Consider the following 22,381-nt stretch of genomic DNA (forward strand, 5'->3'; position numbering starts at 1 on the left):
TACCTGGAAACATTATGCCAATAGTAAAATCTTTGCTGGTGTGAAGTAGATGAATTCCATGCAAATGTTTATGTAGATAATTATGTGAAAACAAGAAAGTGAAAGTCCAAAGCCCCGGGCTATCAACAACGGATTTCTTTCATGAGTTTAATTTTTATAGAAATAATTGAATTCATACTGTAGTAACACACAACACAGTCCTGGCTAAAGAGCTATCAAACTGCTGTACAGAAACCAAACATTGTGACACCAGGAGTGTTCTCGGGGCTTACAAAGAATTCTGACTAATCCCATGGTTCAAAGAAGACAACATTACTAAAGCCATAGTTTGAAAGGAAAACAATTTCTGAAAAGGTGGATGTATTCAATACGGAAAATGATGCTTTTAGAAAAATTCGTCATAAATTACATCTGACTAGAAAAAAAAAGTATCACCATAAACAGTACAGTTTGTGAATGACAATGATGCTGAAACCAAGCAGTGCTGAACATATAAGCAGAGCAATCATATCTTGAACTGATCATCCAAATACCATATCATTTTAAAATACTTATATCAAAGGACCATTTTCATCAGCTTAACGAGTCTGCTTTATGCCATCAACTAGGAAATATGTTTTTAAAGAATCAGAAAGCCTGGAATTACTGGGCATTTAAAGATCATCATACCCTTTAGAAACTAATTTAAATAAAATACTGAAAACTCAGTTTTCAGAAAGACAGTTTATTAACCTAAAGCGTGCATGATACCTTATTTTTAATAAGACATCAAAACCACTGCCAGCTATGGAAGCAGGACTCTAGCTCACGACTGAACTGGCACATCCACATTAAGACCAAATATAGTGAGGCTTTTGCTAAATAAGTAACCAGCCCACCATCATTCACTGAGTTTATCACTCAAATACTACTGGTTTGCTAAGATAGGTGGGGTGCTGGTGGAAACTGGTTAGTAAACCATCATTGTAACTAAGGTAGTGACCGTACACATGGAACTAGATGATCTTTAAAGTCCATTCCAACCCAAACCATTCTATGATTCTGTTTTACAGGTGTGAGCATACAGGGAAGGTAGGGGTTCAGAGACACATCTGTATCATTTTTAATACTCTAGTTCATATTTGAGTGTTTAATCCCATATGACTTCTTGCTGAAGTGTTTCCAAGTTCTACTCCAGATTGAGTGGGCTGTCACTGGGATATGTCACTGTCTCTCAGACAGGCTGAGAGAGTTGGGGCTGTTCAGCCTGGAGGAGAGAAGGCTCTGGGGTGATCTTATAGCAGCCTTCCAGTACCTAAAGGGGCTACAGGAAAGCTGGAGAGGGGCTTTTTACAAGAGCATGGAGTGACAGGACAAGGGGCAATGACTTTAAACTGAAAGAGGGGAGATTTAGATTAGATATAAGGAAGAAATTTTTCACTCAGAGGGTGGTGAGGCACTGGAACAGGTTGCCCAGAGAAGCTGTGGCTGCCCCATCCCTGGAAGTGTTCAAGGCCAGGTTGGATGAGGCTTTCAGCAACCTGGTGTAGTGGAGGGTGTCCCTGCCCATGGCAGGGGGGTTGGAACTAGATGATCTTTGAGGTCCCTTCCAACTCAAACCATTCTATGATACTATATGCCACCACTGTCCATTTATCCCTCTTCTCGTCCACTCACGGTTTTCAGTACACACAGATATATCCCTCATCCCTCCTTTCAAACAAGAAATTCTCACCTTTTCCCAGTCCCATCAGTGAAAGCCATAGTTCTCAAACACCCCAATTAGGAGGAAAAATAAAACTACACACTTGTCAAGACTCCCTGTAAACAGATGACCCAGCCACCGTGCTTTTACAACTGCGGCCAGAAATCCAGCTCTTTCCGAGCCAATCCCTCAAAGCACCAGGCACAGTCCTAAAATACAACCCACCATTTTCCTAACGAGCTCTACAAATAAGATGTCACTGTTTGTCACAGGGCTCGTCTCAAAGGATAACAGGGACAGGCATTAGCAGGATAAATAACTTGGGCGCTTGCTTTCATAAACACTGGACTTTGGAAAAAACTTCGTGAAAACCTCTATTATTAAATTCTTTCTTGAACAGCAGAGCAGAGAGGCAGGTCGAGCACGAACACCGTAAACCCTGCAGCACTGTGCAGAAACAGGAGGGACTGGCAGCCAGGAGGAGGAGGTTGGTAGTCTACGAGCCAGATAATTAACCGTGTACTCGAAGGGTAGTTTGCAGGCTTACAAAAATGAATGGAAACATCCCAACTGGAACCTAATGGGGAAAAAAAAAACAACAACCTGGCACCCAACGCAGTGTGTTTATGCCTTTACCTATAAAGAGGCACTCAGACAACTGTGCCGTGTTCCTCTGAAGGCGATCACTAACTTTATGTCCTCAGTAAATAAAGGCCTTCATCAACTGATCTGTAAACTTTAAATGTTCTATCTCTAGCAAGACTTTTTAGTATTTGATCAACAGCTTAAAAAAAAAAAAATTTACAAGTCCAAGTTTAATAGTGTGGTGACAATCTGAATGTCAACTTCCGAAAGATTTTAAAAGGGGAATTGAAAAACAGGTATTACTTCAACCTTCTTCGAGAGTTTAAAAAGTAAATATAATCAAATATAAACCAATACTGTTTTTCCCCTCCCCTCCATAAGGAATAGTACATAATATAAAAATTCTGCTTTGTACAAGTTCTTTTGCACATCTGGCTTTGTTGTTGTGCTAAAATTTAGCAATCTTATTAATTTGAGTACGTTCCCCTGAATGTAAAGTCTTTCTGAGGCCACTGAATTATTACTTGATATCAAATTTTAAATCCAGAGTGTTCCAGCCCACTTCAAATACCACAAACCAAAGAGATCAGCAAGAACTCTATCTTGCATTATTCTTCATCTTCTAAAAAGAAGTAGATTTGCCCCATTAGGAACTGCTGCCTGTGCTACCACTGTGCCAAGGAGCTGTATTCACAGGCCCAGAGCACTTTGCCATGACACTACCCCAAATAATTGATAACCAAAGTAATCAGAGTGGCAGTAGAAATGTCACCTGTGAAGACAAGCTTGGTCTGACAAACTTCAGGTTCACCCTTTGCCTTCAAGCTCACACCAATAAATTTCTTCTTTCCTCAAATTCTTAAGTCTGTATAAAATCCTAGAGTGACGCAATAAACTTTTAAACCAATATTCAGACCTTTAAAATTGTAAGGAAAAGTGACACAGGACCAGATGATTATTTTCAAAGAAACCAGTATGTTCACTAAGATAAACAAACAGCCTGCACCATTTAGGAAATGCTGATCTTCCGTCTTAGGGGCAGGCACATGAAACAGTTTGCATGCCCTTTCCCATTAATACTTTATATTACACAGGTTTGATATTTTTGTGACATAAAAATTAAGTTGACTTTTCTGCAAAACGTTGGACTTTTCATCATTCTTCCTTTGTCAGGGAAGCAGAGAAAAAGGTTCTCTGTCCCCACAGCAACGGCAGCGAAGGGCAGGGAAGGTGCAGGGATGTCCTGTTAAGCAGAGCCTATGCCAAATTATTTGAGGTCAATTAATTGAACTGTTTGGGTAAGGAAAGTCTTCAGGGTAGACTCTGACTTCAGCAGCATTCCTTTCAGTAATCCAGACCGGACCTATTTTCCACATCGTCAAAATCCCACAGATGAGGTATTTCCCCATTTCTTATAAAAACAACTGTGAAGAAACTTTGCAGATACTACTCTGTTTTACACAAACTGAAAAAAAATTTAAAAGATTCTAAGTTTGTGATTTTACAAAAAAAAAAGGAAGTATAGCTACAGAAATATTGACTTAGGAATTTTGATTTTAACCTCACTTGCATGGAAGAACATTCGTGTTGCTAGGTAGGCAACAGTATTTTTTTTTATATAATTTAATTAATTTTCTATGTACAAAAACGTACTTGCCTACCTTAAAAAAAAAAACTTTTTAATTCAGATTGACCAAGTCAGAGACAATAAGTAGATAAATTAAGAGACACTGCTGTAACAGGGTTCAATCCAAAGCGTGACAAAGGATAGCTGTAGGCTGGGCGAGCACAGGAACTGGCATTTACATTACATTTTCTTCTTTTTTAGACACAAACATCACTACAGCAGATCTTCGGACCCCATTGCAGAGGGACAAAATTTCTAAATAGATGCCTTTTTTAGTACTAGGAAAAGTCTGATGTATTTGAGAAAGCAGAAAAACCCCAGCAAACCAGCACTGTCACGTCTGTGGAAACTGAGCGTGTCCATTTACAGTGATGCTTCATCACTTTGGTACACAGCAGCTTTATGTAAAAAGAGGTTCACCTAACTTGGTTTCCTTCTTGTTTTCCCCTTTAATTCACAAAAATACAACTGAAATAAAGCTTTTGTTTTCTCCTTGCAGTCATTAAAGACTCATTTTCCAAACTAACTTCATCCTTCCCATTGTTCAGTGAAGTGGAAAATGCTATTTTTGATCCTGTTCTCCTAATGGCTAGATTTTTGTATTCAATATTAAAGTTTCAAAAAAAAAAAAATTCCTGAAGTTCTGATTTCTATGAAAAGAAGCACAGAAGGCAAAAACATGTTAAAACAAATTACTTTTTAATGACCTCGTGTTTTTGTCTTTGTAGGCTTTCATATCGGACTGGTCAAGACACGGCTAATTGCGACACATGCAGGAACAGTGCATGTATTATCTATAGGTAGGTTTGAAATACTAATATTCCCACTTTTTCCTGAGTGAAGGTAATGATCTATTCACTAATGCAAGATCAATTGTTAGCCTTGATTTTTCAATAACACAAAACCAGTTTAAAAACAGAAAATAAATTTAACTTCACGAAATTAATAGAATTCAACAGACTGTTTCCAAGTCTGAAATTTGTCAGATCAAGAATAGATGATTATGGTCACTACTACTGCTGTAGCTTTCGGACGTGAAGAGTTACAAGGTGTGAGCTTCACGTTCACATAGCTGAAGATATTTGGCATTTTCTGTGCATCAAGTCAACATACTTCAAATTGATTCCTGTAGCGGTAACAACGGGACTCAGTGATTTTGAGAGAGAGAATCTATAGAGAAGAGAATCAGATTCAATCTAGACAGTTTTATCAGTAAAATGGCACTGCTACCTAGGCTTTTATGTACTTTTGTATTAGTGAAGAAGTTTGAAAACATGCAGGGCAAACATGTCCTGCCCAAGATGAACAGCACCACTAACTTCTTTAAATCAGATGTTTGCAGTCTTCACGCAGCAGACACGTGAAGATTTGCCGTACGTGTACAAAAGGCTCCTCTAGCAGACCTGCTGTGAAGGTGTGTGGTTCTGTAAAGTGAATACAGGTTTGCTCATTACTGTCAAACGGATTAAAAAAATTACAAACTTTGTACAGGTTCTGTTAAAGACTCTTTGTACCTGCTATAATCTCTCCTCCAGAAGGAAACACCTGGAGTTTGCTCACTAGAAACAGATCAGGTGCAAATCGTGAAAGGATACTGCTTCAGATTTCCCTAAAGCAGAGCATCCCCTCCTAAAATTTATCAGCCAAGAGACCTGTTTTGGCATGTCCTATATTGTAGTGAAGGAGTAACACATAGGCAGTGGGCATGACATGAAGCCATCGTGAGTCTGATGATGTGTTTCATACTGACAACTTAACTGTCCTCCTCCACTGGAGTCTAAAAACAACATTTTCATGCGTTGCAGGTAAGATGGAAACAAGTGCACCTTAGTACTGTTGTATTTCAGGAAATCTGACAGTGTAGTACAGATGAAAATGCATAAAGATGACTATTAATTACAGCACAGATAGAAATTAAAATGAAAGCACGAGTGTTGGCTAGGTCTGAAAAGCACAGGATTTCCCCCTTCACCCCTTAATTCTCTACTCGGTCTCTGATTTAGGCAGAAGACCTGGAGCTATTTATACCTTGTCTTCTAGCTGCCTAGAAGTGAAGGAAAAAAGGATGGAAAACATCAACTCCATCTTTTCTACTTACCAGCTAACTAGAAAAGGGAATGATGCTGTTCCATGCAGGGGAAGGAACCAATTAATTTACTTACTCATCCTTTAGCGCAATGTTTAGAAGCATATAAATAAGCAAAGCCTCCCTTCTTCTGAGCTCATCCCTGTGCAGCTTCTTGCTCAGGGCAGCCTGGGAAGGTACAACATAGCACATTTCTGCCAGGGAAACTATTTTTGTTTCATCAGCTGAAAAATTCCAATTGGAAATTTTTTTTTTAAATATTGATTTCTAGTCAGCAGATTTAAAGTTAGGAGGCAGAAACTGCAAGGTTCCTTAACACTGCAAATGAAATGACTCCAGAAACGCAGAAGTCAAGTGTGTCCCTACCAACAAGACTAACGGTGTAGCAGGCAGGTGTAGCTCTTCAGTGTTTCTCACCAGAACAGCCATTTGGACTGAAGCTGTCGATGCTGGGCATTCACCTAAAGCAATGTTTCCAGGGCAAGTTTCAGCAAAACTCAGCTCAAGCTTTTTGACAGATTAGAATTTATGCTGCAGGGAAAGAGTCTAAAACCAGGAGACAGTGCAAAACAGGGGAACTATGAGAAGACTGAATTACTAGGACAAGATAAGTAGCCAGAAGGGATAAAAGAGAAATTTACTGATAAAACTACCACTAGAACTGCCTTGTAGGGGCTTCTGCTCCTCCACAACTCAAATACCACAGCACTGAAGCCTCTGAAAGAAGTGCAACATTTCATTAGTAAGGATGCTAAAGCTGCTCTTAAATCTAGATGCAATGATAGTGCTGCACCTTCACAACGGGGTTGCATGACAAATGCTGCATAGAGTCAGCTACATGATTTCTCTTCAAGATAAAACACCTTTTAGGAACGGAAATAAAACTCAGATTAAACCATTCAAGATGGACTGAAAACCTGAGTATTTTTGAGGGCACTGGACCTTACAAGCTGTCATTAAATGTCAGTGTCACACCAGGAGGATCATCCTGTCTGACCTACTCTACTGCATGTTTCACTGACTGCTTTTACAACGTGCTCCTATTTTGGACTCTACTCACTCTTGACCTCTTTAACCCAAGTAGTAGATAGGGGAGACTTAAGAAAAACTAATGCCCTTATGGGACAAATCACTAATTTCAAGAGAAAAACTTTAACTCCGCCATAACTGATGTTGGTTTGGGGTTTTTTTTTTTTAATATGATTCAATTTTGAACACAGCAACATTAAAAAAACAGAGTTCTTTCAAACTTTATTTTTAAACTGCAGTGAAACAGCATCTTAGAGGAATGAAGTTGCCCTACTGACTACCCAAGTGCGTCCTGTAACACCCAGTATAGCACAGATGAGGAGTTAGAATGCAGAAACAATCAATGTAATTAAATTCTTTCCCCTCAAGATGACTTTTAGAATATTAATGTGATGTAGCACAAAAGCTAGAGATAGTGTAAAAGGTGACAAAAAAGCACTGTTCTAATTAAGGGAGGTTTCAGATGCTTTTTAGTATCAAAACCGCTGATACTGTTAGTAAACATTCTAATAAAAGGCTTTTGAGAATGCAATTATTTTGCATATGAAATTTACATTTTTTGCTAAGATTCCAAATCTATTTTTATATCACTTTGTCTTTCTAGTGAGAGGAATACATACTACTTAATAATTAGAAAAAAGGAAAACCAAGTTACTTTCTCTTTTTTTTCTAAATAGGAAACTAATCAAACATTTAACACCATTAAAAAGACCAAGTACCAAAAACTTAAACCTCTCTAGAAATCAATAGGAAAAGAAACACATCTAAATTTGATTCCTCATTTCCCACAAAATTCTACTGGTTTCTACTATGAGAAATACATTCAAGAACTTGACAGAAATTGCAGACACAGGCATCACTGACACCTCCTTCCATTGCAGGAGAAGAGTCACTTTAACTGCAGCCCCCATCGATTCACTGCTTCCACTCCCAATTAAATATGTTTAGCTGCTACACTTTAGAGGAGGAAAGACTCAAGTCACTATCCTGAAGGCTCCACCAGCCTATGGTCACTGGGATTCTGATAAGGACAGGATCAGTTAGCTGTGTCTGATGGAGCTCTAGGCTCTATCACAGCAGAAAAACTTTTACTGGGCAACACCATTGCTACAGGTTTTAAAGCCTGAGTATAAAGTCCCAACTACACAGCCACAGTCTAAAACACTCCGTAAAAAGTACTCAGCATCGTGACTTTATAGTCATTTCCAGACAGTATTTAAAACAGTAGTCAAAAAATGTGATGAAGTAGTAAAAATAAACAAGCATTTCATCAAATGCTAATCTGTGTCACAAGTTAATCTATTCCATTACTATCAATAGGTCATAAACTGAGGTCACAAAACAGCTTCAAAACCATCTTGTGCAATATAAAAGACAAATTTGCAAACAAAAGACACAGAAACCAACTTTTACATCTGTCTTTCACAAAATAATGTAGATTCACCATCGAAATTTTTAAAGATAGAAAATAAGATTTATTAGGGTATATTGCCATGACAAAGTCAACTTAAATAGTGAAGACTAGTAGAATCTTCCTGTAAAGAAGAAATTGCATTGAAATGCAGAAACTGTACCAACTCTAACACACACAAAACTCACATGGACTAAAATCTTCACAGCTTGTTTTATTCTTTGATTATCTCCTAGTAGAACTCCCCTTTCCACTCCTGTTTAAATTACCATCCTGTGTGAATGTTAATCCTTGAACAAGAATCTATATGAGAAAATTAGTTTTCTGTTTAATAGTTTGTGCATTATTCTCAGACCTTTATCATGAAGGAGCATCTTGAAGAATTCATGCTAGGCTTCCCTTTAGTCAAAAAGGTCAGAAGAACTCAACAGCATTTACGAGGCTACTTTAGCTTCCGGAAGTAAACTTTTTACTAGATCAAATCATTAGCCAGTTTCTGCAAAGGGAAAACAAACAAATCAACACTACACTATTGTAGTTCTTTGGGGAAAAATTACTCTAAGCTGCATCAACCATTCATTTGGTTACTTTTTACTCCTTTGAAATTTGGAATTAATATATGCTGGTTTTCAGTATTTGTCTTTGATACTGAAGTTCTTCTAAGGTCCACTCCAACTATTCTACAGGAAATATATTAATAGAATCTATGAAATTTAACTCTCAATACAACAATGGCCAATGAAACAGGTGAAAATCACAGTGATACAAGTGAGCTTGTTGGCACACAGCCCACATGGAAGTGGTTCACTTGTAAAGGTTAGACATAGTGATAATTATCAAAATTAATAAATACAGCAATACAAAGTGAAAATAAAACAAGCAGACAGATTCCTAAGATAGCATCAGTATAGCAAAATCAGGTAAGTAAATGATGAGAATAGTCACTTTCCTCATCTTTTTATTTCCTATCCACCTTAATTAACCTACGTTCTTTCTCATCTTATCTCTAGACTGTAAGATGCTTAGTAGAAAAAAATGGATCTTAATGGCTTGCTCGAGCTGACAACACTTTGGATCCTAGGCATTTGAGACTTTCAAGTTGAAATAGGAAATTTAACAGAGATTGCTTAATTTAACAGAGATTGCTTAAAAGTGCATTAGGCTAATTTTCGAGTGATTAGCGCTCCTCTGGATCCCGTCCTTCCAAGATGCAGCATGCACTAATGCCATGTCATCCAATTAACGTGACCCAGAAGGAGACACTATGATATTCTCTAATTCCTGCTTCACCTGCCCTACTTAAATGCAATGAGTTAAGCCACTCTACAAATGCTTGCAGGATTTGGGCCTTAACATTACAAACTAGGTAATAAAAAGGTAAACAGAAGAGGTGTCGACTGAAATGAGAAAGGCTCAGGTTGAGCAGCAGGAGAAAGGTTTCTCCTGGAAGCAGAAAGCAGAGGGACAGGTTGCTCTGAAGCCTGGGCAGGCTCCATCCTTGGAGGTTTCAAGAGACAACTGGATAAAAAGACCTCAGCAAGTGGGTCCTGAACCTGAATTATTCTGATTTGGCGATCTTACAAGTAACGTTAGCATCCAATATCTTCTCATGATTCATGTTAATAACAAGTGGCTCTGTTAGCAAAGAAGAAAGCCCATCCGTATTTCTCAGCTTGTTGCTAGATACCCTCCCACAGTCCATATGCTTAAAACCAAATGGTTATGACTCCTCAAACTCTGTTTTCAATCCCTTACACAGCAACAAAATTAGAAAAAGTTCACTTGACTGCCAGCCTGCAAAAAATAAACAGTCATTAAGATGGATTCTCAACACCATTAGAAGAAACATGAAGCCAAACCCACAAAATCCACCACGCCAATCCCTAATCCACAGCACTAGGATTTAGAAGATGGGATTTGCCAGAAAGAAGCAGCCTGAGCAAGTCTGCCACTTTGCATGTGTGCCTTGAGCAAGCCCCAGAGCACCTCTGAGAGGTTCTCTGGGTCTCCAAGACTGGCTGGAGGCCGGACGAACCCTGCGTGGATCCATGCTACTGCGCCATCGGAGCTCTATCAGGACATCAGGCAATTCTTTACTCCTCTCCTTTAGGGCTTCAGGCCCCAAGCACACAACCCTTCAATACATTTTGTTTCTCTTTCTTCCCTGAATAAGATTCAAATTCTGCACAGAAAATAGTTTACTTCCAAGTTTGTCCTGGGGTACCTGTTACTCCAGTATGTGAGTCTTCATTGTTTTTCAAACACAGTAACTCCATTTCACAAATACAAAAAGCGAAGGCTGGGGGACACAAAGCCCAAAGCAAAACAGAGAAACCCCACAGAGGTTCCTGCTGACTTCAATTCCAAAATTAACAGTCATGTATAAAAATAGCTTTCAAGGCAGGATTCAGCTGCCCTACTGTTACCCTCTACATTTTTGCAACACTTTTGTCTCATTCGCTATAACCCCAACTTCTATAGTACGTCAGTGGTTCTTCCTAGGGACAAAATTAGATCATGATTCACGTTTCAGCTAGAATCCTCAGTCAGTTCAGTACACATCCATGCTGTGCAACAAATAACACCACGATCTGGAAAATGGGGAAGGAAGGAAGGAAGGAAGAAAAAAAAAAATCTCATGTTGGGTTCCCTTTGCACTGGTATCAGTCTGTAGCAGAAAACAAGATGACAGAAAAAGCAGGATCAGGGTGCTCATTGCTGGGGCTCAGCCAAGCACAGACTGAGAGCTGCAATGGCAAAGAGATTTTGGATCAGTCCTGGACTAGACTGCTCTCACCGTGAAGGAATTTCAGAGATATAATTACAAAGTTCTCACCCGTGTTTAATGAGCACATCAAAATGAAATTCTCAAAGGCCTGTTGTTTGGTTTTATTTGGTCAAATTTTCACAGGAGTGAAAATGGCGTCTACAGAAACACTGATAGGCAATTGCCTTAAAACATAAAGTTTTAGTTGTAAGTCTTGTTATAGTTGTTTTGGGGAAAAAACACAGGAAACCAGAATGTTTATCACAGACAAAGCTGTACTGCTTATAGCAGCTCAAAAAACAGCCTATTTATTTGCACTGGAGTTCCTCCCCAGGAAAAAAATTGAGATTTTGGATAGAAACTCCAACCCACTGCTCCAAATTTGGCAATATTGTAGTTAAGTGAACCTTTGTTTGTCCTCATCAAATGTGTCAGGCAAATGTTTGTGATACTAGCAATAGATAATACTTACATGGGTTTTGTAGGGCTTATTCACAATAGTAAAATCTATTGAAAAATATTACTACGTCTAAGGAGAAATGCTTTTGAAGCAAATAATTCCAATCTCCATCATGCATAATGCTATAAGAACATGTAGTCCTCGCTAATTAAGTTTATGAAGTTACCATGGGGAGGCTTAAAGAAGAGAGAAAAACACACAAAGTTTGAAAAGAGCCACATGGCAAAGAGTATATTTCAAGAAAAGGTCATTTTGAGAGGAAACCTATAGATACTTAGGATACAAAAATAGCACTAAGCAAAACAAAATTGTCAGAGCTGACAGGTGACAAAATCAAATTCATGAATGCAAGAACTGGAAAGCTAAAGGGACAGTCTACAGAAAATAACCTGCAACTCTTAACAAAAATACAAAGTCATACAAGTATGTAACACTTGCTGAATTTAATAGTATTTCATATGTTCGATAACGAGCTAAAGAACAAAAATAAAGTCAGCTATAACTAATTTACAAAGAGATGTGGGAAATTAATTAATAAGGAGGTTTTTGTCTTATTACTGCAGCACAAACAGGTATACATGAAAACCTAAGTCTGCCAGCAAACAAATGGTTTGCCTGAAAGGAGTGGTTATGTTAAAAAAAAAAAACCCTTACCAAGGTAGATAAATTGATCTTGATAGACAACAATCAATTATTCTGCAAAATTCACAGTTATAAATGCTGAAATAATACGAATGTTTTCATTCATCCTCTTTATACTCTTCAGAAGAAAAATATTTCATTTTGATGTAAATCACTGAAAGACAGCCTGAACTGTGCTGCAAATGGTTTTATGCAGTAGAAAATGATAATAACATGGGTTTTGTCATACAGACTAGAACTAAGATGTTTTCTTCTCTTGAGGTCTATCTTTAGTTGAAATTGATTACGAAAAAAGTTATTCTGTTCAACAAGGGTTTTTTTTAAAAACAATTTCTCTTTTCCATCAATTTCAAGCAGCTCTTAAGAGAGCTCCCCTGCAAGAACAACGTTTTGGAAGAAGTAAAAACAAACTCTGCCAATGCCAGAGCTGAAATGCCTTTTATTTTTTTCCTCCAAAATTTATGCTGAGAAACAAACCAACTCTAATACATGCCAAATTCTGCACAGATTTGCATGCTACTTTAAATGAGATTTAGAGAGCTCTTAGAGAAGAATCTATTTCATGGCGAGATTCTCTCGCTGTATTACTGAGAGCATTTGTGTGGTGGGGCATTCACAATCAACGGATATCCTAATCTTACCCCCAAATTAATGCTGCACTTATCTAACCAACTGCTCTTTGCTAGCTAAATGCAAAGAAGAACATGTTATCAAGTTGAGGGCAGCATTGTTGTTTCATTAACAAGGACGGATATTAGATTAATCAGTAGGCTTGTAGTGTGCTTCTGCAGTAACAGGATACCCAACACAGCATTCTCCTGCAAATTCAGTATGCATAGGCATAGCTCAAGCATATAGCTGGAATTTCAAAAATTACCTTCTTTGATTTAGAATGTCTTTTTACTGCTTAGCAACATGGAGGTAGGGAAAATATTTTGAACATTTGAACTCCTATCTAATGTATTTCTCTCCTCCACTATTAGAAAGTTCATCTAAATCACCCCAAATCACTGAAATGCAGACACTTTTGTTCAGAATGTATTTAACAGCTAAACTACACACCAAACTAGGCACAGCAGATTCAAAAAAAGACTTTACACCTTTCCAGCATCCCTTCCTAGGGCTTCACTGGAAGTCCTTGTAGGCAGACTCTTCCGCTCTTCAAAAAACCAAGGCACAAAAATATCCCAAACTTCCCTTCCCACCTTTGATTCCCTCTCCTCCACCCTAAGAGGAAAATAAAATCCACCTAAATCAGCAGGTGGTATTATGTGCTCCGTTAGCAAGGAATGTGCCACTGAAGTCCACCGAAATTTCCCGTGACTTCTGTAATTCCACCTTGGAGAATTTTCCTCTGAAATGACTTCAGGTGTTTCGTAATGTTTGCTACACATTCGAGGTGAGGGGCCACTCTCCTTAACCCAGACAGGGGCAGCAGTAACAGAAGTGTAAAAATCTTTTTCGATGAGCAACACTGGGAGCATGAGACCTGAAAAAGCAGACCTAACTTCTCTCGTGGTTTATGCCAAACAAGTAATGGCAGAAATAACGCAGAAAACATATTTAAGACTGAACGGATGCCCAGGAACAATAACCTCATATTTACACAACACTGAAGTAGCAAAAAGTAGTCGGTGCAAAGCCCAAGAAACCTCAGCAGCAGAGATGAAAGGGCAACCTCTCGAGTGCCCCAACAGATGCATCTGCACACAGCCTTCACCAAAATCACTAACCGTTAGTTTTAAAACATCAAGCACAAGGTAGGAAAGAAATAAATTAACCCCAGAGTCTAGATTCCCTTCATTTCACCCTGTCTTCTACATTCATGCTCTGATGAGGATGCACCACATTGCAGCATCACGCACAAGACAGGATGAGGAGACTCAGTGCAGAACTTGGCCACGAGCCGCTGCACCAAACACAACAGAAACTATGAGTTACGGGGTATTTGCAAGTGGCCAGACTGGGTTTTGGGTGTCAGACACAATTAACCTTTTGCTGAAGTTTATAATGTGGTTCCTTTCTGTTATAAGGCAAACTTGAAACCATCTGTAGCACACTGTCGAAATAAGAGTTATATTTTCATCTTTATTGTGTTTCGTAATCTCCAGCAGGATTTGTTTAGAATTCAGGCGGCGTATTTTACAGCTTCAGTGTATTTTTTCGGATGCAAGCTTATAGTTTAAATGAGTATTTCCCTTATTTCTATTAAATTTTAGTAGCAATGGAACAAGCAAGCACACACTAGCTACTACTTAAACAGGTTCTTTCCACTTTACCTATTTTACCTACAGATCTGGCCAGCTAAATAAATGCATCTGCATCAGTAGATGGTTTTGTCTTAGCAGTCATTTAGTGCAGGGGGCAAGTAGATTCTATGTCGTTATCCTCACTACAGGGCCAAGTTTAGATGCTGTCAGCGTATGCTAAAGGGTTGCACTGTAAAAGAGAACTGCTTTCCAATTTATTTATTTTTTCCCACATGTATATGAGTATATACATATGACAGCTGTTTGGTGAAATTAATCTAACTCATGGTAAAACTTCCAAGAAACAGCGAATTGCCGTTGACGGTCTTGTTGCTTATGGCCAACCCACCAGCTTTTCTCAAAAGCACATGGATGCACATGCCTGGCTGCCACCTTAACCACCCAGACCATGCAGGCAGGAGGGAGAACAGAGTCTGGGAGCGCTCTGAAAGAGCGTTTCTCCACAGAGATGAGGGGGGAAAAGTAGTATTTCTAGTTTTCAATCACTTCACAGCACTTCCACCATAATCCTTCAAGGCCCTTCCTAAACAGGAGGCAGAAGTTTGCACAATCCCATTCCTGTTTCTCTTTTGCTTTAAGCTGTTTTTGACCTTCCTCTTCCCCTATCCTATTCACTTTTGGTGCAAGAAATGTGGAGATCTGTTTTAAATATTTATTTTGTATTTGAATTTCATAAATTAAGCACTTGTACATTGGTGGCAGATGTTGGCTTAATGGAAATCTTTCCATCATCATAATTAGTAACTAATTGCTTTTTTCTTCCATTTTTTAGCGTGGAATTGGATTTTAAGCAGCAAGAAGATAAACTACAGCCAGTTTTGAGAAAACTTCATCCTATTGAGGAAACTCAGGTTGCACCTTTGCCTTATTCTCAGGAGAGCTACTCCTCCACTCCCAAGCAAAAATCCAAAACTGAATCAAAAAAGCATGGAAGATGGAAACTCTGGTTCCTTTAACCCAAGTCCATGACCTGTGGAGTTCAAGGCCTTCTTTGAAAAAATATTTGGAGTTCTATCAATCATCTGTAACGGGATTTTGGTAGACTGATCAGTGTTACTGGCCAATGTAGTTCTGACCATTCTGGCAGCGTTCCGTTCTCACCGTATGTACCAAAAAGGCCTTTGTACCTACAAACTGATGTTGAGAAGCAAGGCGTTCGATAATACCTTGCCAACTTTTATTTGCAGTTCACCAATGTGGGATGTAAAACCTGAATTGAAATTTGTACAAAGATGGAAAGTAAAACTATTTCCTCCCCCTTAGATCTGAAAGCGTCACATTCTAACCTGTTAAATTGTAGGCTGTCATCCTGTACACAGCTAAATATCACTATTGTTTTAAAGCCTTTTGGGGGTTTGGTTTATTGTCTTTAAACAACGAGGGGAAACAAAAAAAAAAAGCAAGCCTTATGTTTGCAATGGTCTTCAGTTTTACAAATCCATGTTGATCGGGGAGTGCGGTTTTCAGCACATATATCCTGGACAAAGCACAATTTTTCATGTGGTCCAAGACCATGACTAATCTCTAAGACGTGACTACGTGTATATTTGCCTTCATGCAATGTAGACTCCAGCCAAGCTGTCACATTTTGACAACACACCATCATTTCTATTTTAGCTATGTCCTCATCTCCAGACGAACTAGTTCGTGGCTCGTCTCCAACGGCTGAGCACTTAGAAACCTCCCAAAGTCAGGACGAGCCTTTAACCACACCAAGCTGGTCAAGGTTACGGGACAATCATCTGTCCTACATCTCACTTTTAGTCTTTTGGTACCCAAAAGGCCTAAATGACACATTCTGGCACAGAAAAAAAAACAAAAACAAAAACACAACCCCACCAACAGAGCAATCAAAAGCTCTACAGATTGTTGGCGTTTGCCATAATTTAGTACCTTTTTGTAACGCAGTCTTTGGAAAAACTCTACACTATTGCAGAAGGCACCGGAAAATTTATAGTGTGCATCACGCTTTGAAACCTGTTTGGAAGGGACAGTAATTTTAAATGCTATTTATTTATTAAGCTTCTCAGATGGGTTTCCCAACATATTATAATTCATATCTCTATCTATTAATTGTACTTGCTAACCAACACACTTAGGGAAGAGATGTGAATCAATTTTTCCCTTTTTTTTTTTTAAATAAATGAGTCTTAAAATTTTGCTCTGAACTATGAACTGCAACTTTTTCCTTTAAGAATTTGCTACTGTCATTAAACATGCATCTAGAACGACCGTTTGCGGAAAAATTTCTCATGCTAGAAGTGGCCAGAGTGGGAATCTTCTTGTTTGGGTTTTGTTGTTTTTTTTTTTTCAGGATTTAAGATAATTTGTGTCATACAACAAACTGGTTTACTAAGAATTGGTTTTGAAATTGCATACCTTGCAGCATCAGTGAGATACAAATTAATATGAAGTGTTCCCATTTACACTATTTTTCCTCTTAGCTCAGCATCAAATCCATTACTGCAAGAAAACTAGAGGGAAATACCTTCCTCCCCACAAAGCAAAGAGCAAGAAAAGGAAGTTAAAATGGGAGCAGAAATGCAGATGTTGTCTATGTCCACCTCAAAATGAATTTCAGCATGCTTTAATGAAAAAAAGTAAACCTTCAAGAGGGCTACGAGTTCTTGTACATAAGCAAACAATATCCTGAGATACTTTTGTGAAAGCTGAAGGATTAGAAAAGGTGATCCTGTGTACCAGGAAGGAAGTGCAATTGTTTCATGTGGAAAAAAAATAATAATAATCATGTATTTTATACCGTTTTTAAGCAAAAATATAAAACTGTTTACAAGCCAGTCCACCCTACATGTTTTAGAAACCCAAGTATTTCCAAACAAGAAATTTTTTTTTTTCCCTAAACAGAAAGAAATATCAAACATGGACGTAACAAGAAAACACAACAGTATTCAGTATTATTTTAAAATAGTGTTATAATCAATGAGCTCATCCATGCTAACATGCCTAGTGTTTGGGTTTTTTTTTTTCAAAGAAATTAAATCCAGCATCTCCCAACAGCAATCAAATACAACTCGTTAGCATCACCGACTCAGTAGCTTTTCCCATCAACCTATTCCAAACGTTCTCGCGTGCAGGGACTCTGACACAAAACTGAACTGTTTTTATGTGTGATTACTGACTCATACAGAGACCAGTACTCTGTCATCATCTAATATGATACAGGAAAACTCACTGGTGAAACATATAAGAGCTAAAAGGGAAAGTTCTCACGGCGTGTTCTGTACATGTCCAGGCTATTTTCTTAAGAAGTTGCAAATTTTTAATTTTTTACATTTTTTTAAAAACTGGAAAAAGCTAACATACATATAGTCTTGCTTAAAATTACATATCGTGTTATATCGTACCATGCAATGTAATTTGTAATAAAATGTTTTTGCAAGTGTGTAAAATGTATCATATTGTATTACGTTTAGAATCACTCAGGCTCAGGTTAGACACTGCGAGGAAAAACCTAATTCTTTAGAGCTTTTAGTTAAATGTGACTGACAAAGCTATTTCCACCCTAATGTAGAAGATCTTATAAAAATGCAGGTATGAGGTTATAACAAAGAAAATGCATCTTCACTTTCAGTGTGGCACATGGCGTAGCTTTGCTGAATTCACTGACAAAATCATGCACTTTCATACACTAATTTGCGATATGCACTTCTCCCATATCATGCTTAAAAATACTTTTTAGTCAATAAATACTGCAGTGATTTTATATTACTTGCTATTTTCTGAGTCCGTATAATTTCCATGAAGCAAGTTACATTCTTTGTTTTAGAACTATTAGGAAACATCATTCATGTGAGTATATTCACTGGTTTTCTTAAAGAAAAAAAAAAGTCACTGTAAAAATAGTTTAAAAATCAGGATAACCTGAAAAAAAAGAACGATTAAAACTGAAAAATCCTACCATGGGTACACAGTGTTTGCTTTTTCTTGCTTAAGATACAAAACACCATCTACACCTTTAATTGCACTCTATGTTTTAAAGGTTAATCACTTTTTCAAAATCCAGTAGGTTCATTTTTCATGAACACTTTCAAATCGAGTAGGCTGTTAGATCACACCACTTCTTTAGCATCTGTATAACAGCACACATCACATGTTACTACTGGAATTTGTTAACTGGATTGCCACTAAAAATACAACTGCTATACCCACACAATTCTGTTCTAGTAGGATGAAATGGACTGCATGAAACAGTTTCTAGTATTATTTCAACATCCATGAAATACAACTGTGGCTTATTAAAACGACTGGAGTGCTAGAAATTGGCTGTCAATTTGTTTAGGTGAATGCAGTTTGTTCTGATAAACACTGCTAGGGCATATTCCACACCCGTGCGCTGCATCGGTGATATCACTCATTTTATAACATAAAAAAAAAAAGAATAAGTGATGGAACAAAATCATTACCATCATTCAAATACCACTTCAGTTTTTGTGACAGTAGTTTGCAATACATAATTTCGAGTGGTTTTGAAATATAAGAAAACTTGCACTTTGATAAAACAAAGTTGCATTTTTTACATCGTAGAAGTCTGGTGCAGAAGATGTTTTTCTCCCCACGTTTTGGAACCCATTAATGCCAAACTTGACAGATTCCAAGGCACAGAAAGACAATTTACATCTAGCTGCAACTCCTTAAAAACTTGAGCCCCAGAACTCCCCTCCTGTGACCCTCAATAAATCATATTTTACTTAAGACTTAGACTTGTATTTTACTGCTTTCCAGAGAGGCATCCTGCCTGGAAGATGCCAAGAGATGGAGAATCCACCACTGCCTCTGATGGATCATTCCAGCGTTCACTTCCCACACCAGTGTCTCATTCTCTGCTCTACATTACACTTCTCGCTCTCCAGTGCTGTCACCAGCTCCTCCTCTTTCCTTTGACAGGTGTCACCTTCACCCCACAAAGATTCTCCTTCACTATCACTTAGGGGCACCTCTAAACCTTCTTTCCATTAACCTCAGATGGTTTTCACGTCTCGCACCACAAATCACTCTACTTTCTGATGACTTCTGCAGCATTTCTGTTTTGGTTTCACCACATCCTTGTTTCGATGTGTAGAAGAGGGAGGAAAAAGCAACATGGGAAACACTCCACTCATCAATAAAGTCATAAAGTCCTCTCCTGTCCACTGCTTCCTAGTCACACATCCCAAGAGTATCTAAAATAGCATTTTTCTTCCCTGGCCACAAGTGTTCACACTGATTCTGTTCACCATAGACCACTACGTGTTTTCCAGAGTCACTCTTTTTAAGAACAGAGTCTCTTGGGAGTAGTGCTCCTTCCTACACCCTTTGCTCTTACATCTATGATCTAGATTTTTTCTGTATGAAAATGGAATTTGATTTGATAAAGAAATCAAGATTGTCTATTCATAGACAATGATCATACAGTTGCACAAATCTGCCAACTGAAGTATCTTCCAAAAACTGTACGCTTAGGGATCCAAAAACCCCATCTGGATGTCCTTTCTGAAATTAAAGAGTTCAGCAACTTGCTTGGTTTTCTTGGCTTTGTAAATGAAAAAACATCCCAAGCCGCTGACCACAAGGAGGTAGGGAGTGGCCATGATTTGTTTTGGACCTACCATCGTGGCCAGTCAATTCTGATTTACTGAAGGAGGACAACAGGCGGACTTGCATGGAATGCAACGTTCCTTCAAAAGTTATTAGGCAAGGAAAGAGATGGTTTAAAATTATCCTCCAAAAAGACTCAAGGCCCAATTTACTTTTTCAGGCAATATGTTCTTCAGTAGAAAAGATTCTGTGATCTTGTTATAGGTGGCTTCTTACCGTGCCGTACGCAGGACTAGCTCTAGGCATGTGCACAAGTAGCCCAAAATAGCCAAATTCTGTGAGCAGCCACAAACCCTGACCTTCCATCAGACCAGCTTGGGGCTGCATCTGGTTCTTACCTTCACTACAGAAACACACAGAGAATCTTTGACTCAGCAAATGGATCGAGTGAAAAAAATCACTGCGAGACTTCCAGAGGAAAAAGCAGCCAAAAATAATGAGTATTAAAATGGTGACAAGATTTTTTTCCTTGCATGTTAAAAACTCATTTGATACGGCAGGCTGGAAACTAATGCTAATTTCCAAGTATATAAATTCAGTGCTTTCACCGAAACAACCTGTGTAAGTGGCCAGACTGTGTTTAATCTTAGTTAATACAGACTCCGGCGAAACTGAGGATTTGGGATTTTCTGGTTTGTTTTTTTTTTTTTTTTTTTTTTTTTTTTTTTACAAGTTCTGGAGGCTAGAAGAAAGTGTGCAATACCACAAATGTTAACTTAAATTCATCTTGCTACCAACTTCTACAAAAATTATGGTCTGATCAGATTTTAATCTATCACTTATAGTCTGTTTTATTTGTCTAGTTTTTCATCTTACAACTGGCCTATCTTATTTCAAGAGAATTCTCTTTGGAAGGTATATGATAAAGATAGCTTATGATTTGTTATTTTATTTTAAACACAGTTAGCTGGCAATTTAAGGTTTATTAGACAGAAACTTTGCCACAGATGCAAGATACAGCCCTGAAGAATACTGAAGGCCAAGAAACCATCAAAAGGTCGTGCCCAGTACCTCCCATATTTAGACTGAGACATGACAGGCATTAGGTAGGAGTTACCAAAATCCTTTCTTACTTCCCAAATTAAGGTGGAATGTTTGTAAATTGGAAGCAACCACATTTAAACAGATGACTGTGGTGGTACCACCATCACTGTAGGCTGGTCCTCTGCCTTACCTTGAAGGTCAAAGTTTTGGTCAGGTCGACACTACAACTCGTTTATCTTTTGTCAACATTCTTCCAAAAGAAACTGATCCGGTAACAGTCGTTCACTATTAGCCACACAGAACCCTATCCATAGGTTGTAGGGTAGAGAAAGTCATTTGAATTATTTATGGTATCTTTAACAGCCTCTGATTGCACATCCTCGTGAAACAGTGAATCCAGTGTCTTATGCTCCCACTACATTCGCACATCAGCAACCTCATCTTTTACTGAAGATTTTTGTTCACTGATGTAAAAATCCCATCACGTTTCAGCATTCCCCTTCCGCCACCTCTGTTCCAAGATAACTGCATTTTCACTTGACCACTTAACATCTTTACAATCCTCTGCTGATCACAGAGAACTCCAGTTCCTCAGAAACACCAACTCTGACTTATCACACAAACACAAGTCTAAGTCATGCAAGCCACCAACTCCAAAAAGTATAAAAAGAATATTATTAAAATATAAATTGAAACAATTTCTATAAAACAATTGTCTCTGATGTTTACCCCTACAGATCCCCAAGTTCATGCATCCCAAACGCCACGGTAGTTCCACAGTGATGAGAACAGAGATTTATAAAGAATGTGAAGTTAAATGAACTTGACTGCCACTGCCAGGGGATTATGAATCAATGTTTCTGTATTGCTACCTAACAGAAGAGAAGCCTTGTCTCCGACGAGGAGGACTGCGCCGTCCATTTGTTTGAGCTACTCAAAGCAGGATCCGCAGAGGAACGCCTCTGGAATGAAGCTAACTGCTGATAAATCTTAGTGGACATACAGTTCACGTCTACAGGAGTAAATGCCAACTCCTCAGTATTTTTGATCCAAGGTTTGTTTGTTTTTTTTTTTATATATTTAAAGTATATTATGCAACATCAGGTTTTGGATGAAGATGACACAGCTAAGTCTTTCTTCAAGGTGAAAACACGCCAGCTTTAGTACACCAATGCAGCTATCTCTCTGTAAGAAATAAATTGCTATGTTCTGTAGTTTACCTCATTTGAAGTACTTCTTGT

The 22,381-nt window shown here is 38.3% G+C and overlaps 2 protein-coding genes across 2 annotated transcripts in view; one reads left to right on the plus strand and one right to left on the minus strand.

Annotated features, from left to right (window-relative positions):
* The window catches only part of INSYN2A (inhibitory synaptic factor 2A), a 31,613-nt gene extending 16,096 nt beyond the window's left edge, over positions 1-15,517 (plus strand). The window contains exons 2-3 of the mRNA XM_086616515.1: positions 4,625-4,696; positions 15,334-15,517. Of these exons, the coding sequence (XP_086472641.1) occupies positions 4,625-4,696; positions 15,334-15,517 (256 nt within the window). The remainder of the gene's footprint in view (positions 1-4,624; positions 4,697-15,333) is intronic.
* DOCK1 (dedicator of cytokinesis 1) overlaps positions 1-22,381 on the minus strand; it is a 316,175-nt gene that overhangs the window by 189,508 nt on the left and 104,286 nt on the right. The gene's annotated exons all lie outside the window — the stretch shown is intronic.

The sequence above is a fragment of the Tauraco erythrolophus genome, chromosome 9 (genome assembly GCF_009769465.1).
Source record: "Tauraco erythrolophus isolate bTauEry1 chromosome 9, bTauEry1.pri, whole genome shotgun sequence".
Classification (NCBI taxonomy): Eukaryota; Metazoa; Chordata; class Aves; order Musophagiformes; family Musophagidae; genus Tauraco; species Tauraco erythrolophus.